Source organism: Manduca sexta, unplaced genomic scaffold (genome assembly GCF_014839805.1).
Source record: "Manduca sexta isolate Smith_Timp_Sample1 unplaced genomic scaffold, JHU_Msex_v1.0 HiC_scaffold_1001, whole genome shotgun sequence".
Classification (NCBI taxonomy): Eukaryota; Metazoa; Arthropoda; class Insecta; order Lepidoptera; family Sphingidae; genus Manduca; species Manduca sexta.
In genome coordinates this window covers 4975-13310 of record NW_023591823.1, presented here as the reverse complement: position 1 = coordinate 13310, position 8336 = coordinate 4975, and the positions used below count along the sequence as shown (strand labels likewise).

General features: G+C 34.7%; 1 protein-coding gene across 2 annotated transcripts; it reads right to left on the bottom strand.

Annotated features, from left to right (window-relative positions):
- Positions 1–1408: 1408 nt before the first annotated feature.
- LOC119191078 lies at positions 1409–5361 on the bottom strand. Of its 2 annotated transcripts, none has more exons than XM_037444958.1 (3): positions 4334–5361; positions 3532–3638; positions 1409–2323 (listed from the first exon to the last, which is right to left on the bottom strand). In XM_037444958.1, exons 1-3 carry the CDS (start codon positions 5136–5138, stop codon positions 2264–2266), a joined length of 972 nt encoding a protein of 323 aa, XP_037300855.1. In that variant the 5' UTR covers positions 5139–5361; the 3' UTR covers positions 1409–2263. The 2 variants fall into 2 exon arrangements, with proteins under 2 accessions (XP_037300855.1, XP_037300856.1); XM_037444959.1 differs by having other exon boundaries at positions 1409–2320.
- Positions 5362–8336: the final 2975 nt, after the last annotated feature.

Here is an 8336-nt window from a genome sequence, read left to right as displayed (position 1 = left end):
ATCTCGAAACGCGTTATTTACGCGGCCAGAGAATTGTGCACGCGCATGGGAAGTTAAAAATTCTTTTATTACCTATTTTGCGAACATGTTAATGGACTGCTCTAAACAATAACATAAAAGTTTTTTTTATTGCTATGAGTGTTGCGACGAGCTTGCCGTTCGCCTGACGGTAAGCGATACGACCGTAAACAGTAGAAATACCAACACCTTGAATTACAAATCATTGTTTGGTATTACACTGCGCTCGCCATCCTGAGACATAGATGTTACGTCTTGTCCAGTAGTTACACTGGCTACAATGTCCTTCACACCGGAACACAAGTGACTACACACTGCTGCTTGATAGAAATAGACATTGCGGTGGTTGACCCAGGAGGACTCTCAGATATGAGAGCCCTACCACCAGTCATTTTATTTTTTTCCTTGCTAACCTTAAACCAATTTTGGGAGCCGTACTAGAGTTTCTTACCTGGTTTCTGAAAAGAACTGTTTGTAACTAGTAGAGTTAACATTGTCGGAATCTAAATTATGTATTTGTTTGCAGGTCGCTGTGTTCGTACAAGCGCACCCTGTACAAGAAAACAATGAAATTAACGAAAACTATGGTAAGTGATCGTGATTTTATAAATATAAGTAAAATACAAGACTGTATTGTGGTTGTGTATTTGATGAATAATGACACTGTCGTTTATGACAATATATATTTATTAATTAAGACTATAAACATAATTATAATCAGACATGACCAGACGCTATCGGGACGTGTGTGGAAGTGCCAGTGGCCGGAAGGACGCCACATAGTGATGTCACTTTAGTAAGCTGAGACTTCATCACTATGTAACATCTCCCTTTTTCATTTTTTGTTTTTAACAAAGACAATTGAGACTTAAGACTAGTTTCACAGAATGACAACATATACATTTGACTTATAACTTTTACATTCCTTAACTTATATGATATGTTACTTATACATTTGTGTAACTTACAGACTTAAAATTTACTTAGACAATTACACTTGACATTTATCAAACATATACTTAATCTTGAAACCTGACTGGGAGATTGACCTGTCTACCACTTCTAGTTTTAAGTATACCCTTTATAGGTTCTTCCTTTCTCACTTCCTCCTTTTGACTTTGACTTATTTCTTGACTCTCTGTTAAATTTTCTGGAATATTTTCCTTATTAAGACTTGAAGACGGAGGACATAACAAGTGTTGCCTATTTCTTCTAAATGTACACCCATCTGGGGCTTCGACAATAAATGATCTAGGTTCATCACATTCCTTTATGACTTTTCCAGATTGCCATTTAGAATCAGGTGATTTTTTGAACATCACCCTATCTCCTTTCTTGACTTTAGACAACTCCTTAGATTTTTTATCAAAAATAAAATTTCTGTTTGACATTATTATGTTGTTTTATTTTCCTATATTCCTTATGACTTGTTATTTTAGGTTGCAGATGCTTAACAACGGTAGGTATTAGTGTTCTGAGACGACGAGACATCAATAATTCAGCAGGAGACGGTAAGTTTCCTCTAGGTGTGGTTCTATATTGCAGCAAGGCAAGATGAGGATCATCTCCAGACTCAGCACATTTGGTAAGTATGCGCTTTATTATTTTCACTCCAGATTCCACTAATCCATTTGACCGTGATAGGTAAGGACTTGACGTTGTATGACATATACCCCAAGAATCTATAAACTGCTTAAATTCTTGTGAACTGTAGGGTGGACCATTATCTGACATTATTTTTACAGGAATCCCGTGACGACTGAATATAGGTTTCAAAACATTTATTAATGCTTTTGCTCCTGTTGAGCTGACATTAGCTATTTCTATATAATTAGAATAGTAATCTTCGACAACAACAATAGTTTGACCTTTAAATTGTAAAAAATCTATACCGACTTTTTCCCAAGGAAAAGAACTAATCTTATGAGACATTAGAGGTTGTGGAGGATTTGCATTTCTGTGTGACAAACAGATTTCACAATTTTCTACACATTGCTGTATATCATGTGACATTAATGGCCAATATACAACACCTCTTGCAAAATTTTTGACTTTTCTATACCTTGATGACCACTATGTATCATTTTCAGAATTTCTGGTCTCAACTCTTTAGGTATAATAAGACTGTTACCTTTTAATAGCAGACCTTTGACAGCATGTATTTCATGACGACAGTTCCAATAAGGTAAGACTAATTTATTGACTTCAGATTTTCTATCAGGCCATCCATTTTGATAGTAATTCTTCAGTAGTTGCAGACTTTCATCTTGTTCCGTAGCCTTGGTGAGCCACTGGAGACGTTCTGCTGTAATAGGTAAGTGATTAACAAGCATATTGACATGAACCCTGACATCTTCATCCAGCTCATCTTCACTGGACTCTGGTAAAGCTGCTCGAGACAATGAATCAGCTATGTACATTTTAATACCAGGTTTGTATTCCACTCTTAAATCATAAGCTTGTATTCTCAACATTAACCTCTGTAGACGCGTTGGAACTTCTGCTAAAGGCTTTTAAATAAAGTAACTAATGGACGATGATCTGTTTCGACAGAGACTATTTTACCATAGACATATTGATGAAAACGAATACATCCAAAGACAATGGCATATAATTCTTTTTCAATCTGTGCCATATGTTTCTGACTTGACGTTAAATTTTTAGAAGCATAGCAAATTGGATGATTATCCTGAAGCAAGACTGCACCGACTGCTGACTGACTTGAATCTACTGACAAGAGAACTGACTTTTTGACATTATAATGTGACAATACTGGTGCCTGACAAATAATATTCTTAAGACGTGTATATATAGCTTCATAACTTTCATTCCATAGCCATTCACTTGACTTTTTTAATAAGTGACGGAGAGGTTCAGTTTCCTCTGACAAGTTTTTAATAAATGCTCCTAAATAATTTAAAATACCTAGAAACCTTTGTAGATCCTTAAGACACATAGGAGACGGCATATCCTTGATAGCCCTGACTTTTTCTGGATCCGGTGACACACCTTGTTGTGAAAATATGTGACCTAAGTATTTGACTTGTGTGTGACCAAATTTACACTTACTTTTATTAAATTTTAAATTGACTTGTTGTGCCTTCATTAATACTCTTTGTAAATTTTTATTATGTTCTTGACGATCCTTGCCATAGACTAATATATCATCAGCATAGACCATAACTCCAGGCAAAACACCAAATGTTTCAGTCATAATACGATGAAATATTTCAGGGGCACAATTAATACCAAATGGCAATCTTTTAAATCTATACCGACCAAAAGGAGTATTGAATGTACACAACATTGAACTTTCTAAGTCCAGACGGATTACCCAAAATCCACTACTCGCATCCAGAGTAGAAAAATATGATGCACCATGCAACTTAGATCGTACATTATCAATAGTAGGTATTGGATAATGTGATCGACATATAGCTTCATTTAAGTTTCTTGGATCAAGACAGACTCTAAGTTGACCATTCTTTTCTCAACTAATAAAAGTGAACTTACCCATGATGTTGGCTCAGTGACCTTACAGATGACATCCATACTTTCCATGTTGTCTAGTTCCTTCTTCAGTCTATCATGAAGTGAGAATGGAATTTTCCGAGGTGAATCTATTTTAGGACGGATATCATTATTAATTGTGATATGACATTCACCTGGTAGACAGCCCAATCCATCAAATACACACTTAAATTTAGACAAAAGATTCTCTATATGAGTATCTTTTTTGACATAGCATGACTTAAATTCAGAATTATTTTCATGTGCTTGTAATTGACAATTTATATTGCTATTTGTAAATTTTGACATTTTATGACATTTAGTTAGACTAACCATATTATTTTGACTTTGACAGTTGTTTAATTTTTCAATATTAAACACTCATTTAACTAGACCCAATTCTGTACAAGTATTTTTACCAAGTACAGTTGGTGACGACACTTTTGCAATAATAAATTTAATATTTTTTATCTGTTTCTGACTACCAATACTAAAAACACAATTAAATGTTTGTTGACCTAATATTGGTATGGTATTTCCACAATAAGAAGTTACTATAGCATGACAAGGTGAAAATTCTTTGACAACATTTAGTGACTTAAATAAATTATATGACATTACATTGGCATCACTGCCCGTGTCCAATATGCATTTTATATTGATGTTGTTAATTGTTAAATCAATACTCCATTCTGCTTTTTAGAGTGACTTGAATTTAAATTCCCTATTAGCATATTATTTGACACATTAACTTTGACATTTTCACTTTTTGCTACATGTATGAGTTTAACAGATTTAGACTTACAGCACGCTTCATAATGTCCTCTAATTTTGCACTTTCTACACTTTGCATATCTAGCAGGACACATGTATTTATGCACTTGACCACATTTAGTACACTTTGTTCTATCTTGAGACTGCGACCTGGCTCTTGACTTTGAGCTCGCTCGTGACTGTGGTTTGGTTGATGACTGAGATTGATAAAAGACATTGGAAGAAGACTCCTTAAATTCTTCTGCATGTGTTTTCGCTGACACAATGCTTTTAGCAAGGTTTCGCGCCTTTTCTAATGACAGATCTTCTTCAAGTAACAACTTTTCTCTGACATGATGAAAAGTTTCATGCATATTAGTGATGAAAATATCTTTTATCATTCTATCTTGGAGACTACCAAATTCACATGACTTACTCTTATTTATAAGACGAGTTAGGAAATCTTCTAGACTTTCATCTACTTTTTGTTTTGTAGTGAAAAATTTGTAACACTCATATGTAATGTTTCTTTTAGGTACAAAGTATTGTTCAAACTTTTCGACCAGTTGCGAAAATTTTACATTTTCTATGTTTAGGTTGAAAGTGTTGAATATATCAAGACATTCGTTGCCAATGAAATGCAACAAGACAGCCACTTTGCGGTCATCCGGCTCATCAAAAATGGCGCTCGCTTTCATAAAAATGACAAAACTTTGATACCATCTCTTCCAGTTTGTGGACAGATTTCCTTCTAGACTCATGGGCTTGATATTACCCATAATGTTGAGCTTCTTTGGCGATTTGGAAGCCATTTCTTGCCGCTCGCCACTTGCCGTGTCTTCATCGCTTTTAGACATTTTTCTTTTTTGATTGAATTGACTTCTGACACCATGTATTGTGGTTGTGTATTTGATGAATAATGACACTGTCGTTTATGACAATATATATTTATTAATTAAGACTATAAACATAATTATAATCAGACATGACCAGACGCTATCGGGACGTGTGTGGAAGTGCCAGTGGCCGGAAGGACGCCACATAGTGATGTCACTTTAGTAAGCTGAGACTACATCACTATGTAACAAAGACGATCTGAAAGAAGTTCTGGCTTAACTATGAATAATATATTCTAATTGGTATTATTAATAAAGAAATATTCAAAAATGTACAGTCTTTCTTATAACCATCGATATATATGTACTACGTACTAGATTTAGCGTTCTGAACATTCATTGTGTTCAACTGAATTGAACTGCAATCCGTTCAAACTGACTAGTATGATCAATATTGACAGCTTGTGGTTGTGTACGGAGTGGCGCTCATGATATACTCGAGTCTAAGTGTAAACCTGGATTTGAATAAAAAATATTAGTCAAATAAGTAAAATGATTTGTTGTTCAAGTGAATAAATAGGTTATAACATTGACGTTTTGGTTGCCATTTTAGTTTAAAAGTTTCAAATAGTTTATATTGACGTTCGTGTCTATACAATATACGTCAATGCTTATAACCTTATTTTAGCATGAAGAGGTGTGAATTATATAAATAGCTATCATAAACATCGCCGGTTCCTAGTTTAAACCTTATTAAGAGGCAAGATGGTGGGTTTTGACTTACAGCTGATCGGGTAAATTTGTGTTTTAACTAAGCACAGTTTTGCGAATTTTTTATAAGTAATGTAGTGCAATGCTCTATGATACACGCATTCTGTCAACAACTGATAGTTATGTAAAATTAATATTGTCGTTAAATTTGCCAATGTTCCGCTCAATTTCCGTAATTTTCTTTGATAAGTACTTTTTGACAATAATTAATACAACAAAAAAGAATTAACGAAATTGATCAATCCGTTCACGCGTGATGCGATGACCAAGGGAAATAGATTCATTTTTATATAAAAACTAGTTGAGTTGATGGTGACCCGTCTTAACTATGAATTTGCAGCGTACATTCTATCAATCGCTGACAGTTATTTCAAACAATTAACAGTTATATAAAATTAATATTTTCGTTAAGTTTTCTTAATTTTTCTAATTTTCTGCGCAATCTTTTGATTTTTTTCTTTCATAATATCCTTCTCCTGACAATAACAAACACAACAAAAAATAGTGAAATCGGTCCAGCTGTTCACGCGTGATGGCGTGACCAAGGGAAATAGGGATTCATTTTTATATAAAAATATAAAATTTTATTTCATTTTATGCATTTTATATATTTAAAATTTAAATTAAAGTTAAATTGTGATGGGAAATATAAATAAAACTATTTAACTGACTCCGCACCGTGATCACATAGCCAGCAGTCTTAAACACCGGGAGAAAATAACAACATAAATAACCGCAATAAAATCCGTAAAAATAGTTTTATATCAATGTCTAATATTCGCGTAGACTTAAGAATTCATTTGTGATATGAAAGTTTATGAAAATGTTTAATCATCTCTCGTCAGTCGACATTCTATATGACTCCACAAACAAAAGACAGCGACTTATTACACATTATTACTTGAAAGCGCGCGAAATCACTGATGCGCAGGGTTTGGCGTGCGCCCAACAGCATTGTAGCCCTTGTAAGCAATGACTGTACAAGCGATTTTGTGGGACACTGGTTTGAGCTGCATAAACCTGTTGCTCAGCTGGTGGATCAGTGAATCGCACGCTGTAATGTTTTGTCTTATTCTTGACTTTTATTTTATATGTAAACTGTACGTACTAACATTTAATATAATTATTGTAATTTACTAACACTATGGATGTATACTATCCTGAAATAAATGTATTGAATTGAATTGAATTGAATTACCAATTGCTAATAACTTTTAGAGGATTAATTTGGTCCAATATCCGGTCTATATTTAGCTGTTTAATAATAATATCAGCCCTGTATTATATACTTGCCCACTGCTGAGCACGGGCCTACTCCACTACTGAGAGGGATTAGACCTTAGTCCACCACGCTGGCCTAATGTGGATTGGTAAACTTCACACACCTTCGAAATTCCTATAGAGAACTTCTCAGATGTGCAGGTTTCCTCACGATGTTTTCCTTCACCGTTAAAGCGAACGATAAATTCACAAAGAATACACACATGATTTTAGAAAAGTCAGAGGTGTGTTTGGGATTTGAAGCTGCGGACATATGTGTTGGCAGTCCGTTCCACACCCAACTAGGGTATCGCCGCTATTAGCTGTTTAATGTCTGGATATTTGTAATTTCAGGTGTAGTGTACAGAGGAGAAGGCTACACACCAGTGGCGGGTCCAGTGAGCGACATCCACAACGTACAAGCAATAGATGACGATTGGCTCAGCGCACCCCAAATTACGATCTACCGTTCAGACAGAAAGTAAACGCAACTTTACCGCTGACATCCGATTTCAATTAACGATACCAATTTTGCAATTTTTATTATTTTAAATGTTCATTTCGACGGTCCTTATATAAAGTATCGAATCTGCAAAATTGCATTTTGTAGTCAATACTTTACATAGGCACCTTCGAATTACATCGCTTGTTTAGTTATTACCATGGCGATAAACACTTCGATCCTTACTGTCTTAAATAAATGCAATTCATTTTAATAAGGATCGTTTAAATATTGACAGTCACTACGCAAAGTATTGACTGTGAAAAATGCAATTTTGCAGATTCGATACTTTACGTAGGGACTGTCAATTTGTCTTATCACTTACAATTTTTTTATTTTCACGCACAATAGTCCGATATCGATATAATTTTGATTATTTTACTGGAAGGTGGTGCTGATCGTGGCATTACTTAGGGAACCATCTGAAAACCAGCGCTGCAACGATTGCCATGTTGCAGCATTTAAGCTGAGATGGGACCTCATTCAGACTCACACAATTGTTCAATAAGTACGGTACACATTGCTTGTTATACCTGTTAGGGTTTAAGTCTTGTTTTAATTACTATTAATACTTATAATTTATGTTTGGTGTGAGCCATAAACGTATTTTCTTTCTTCTTTCTTTCAACCCATCGCGGATATTCGCCAATTAGAAGAGGTTATGATATCCTATCGGACCATTTATC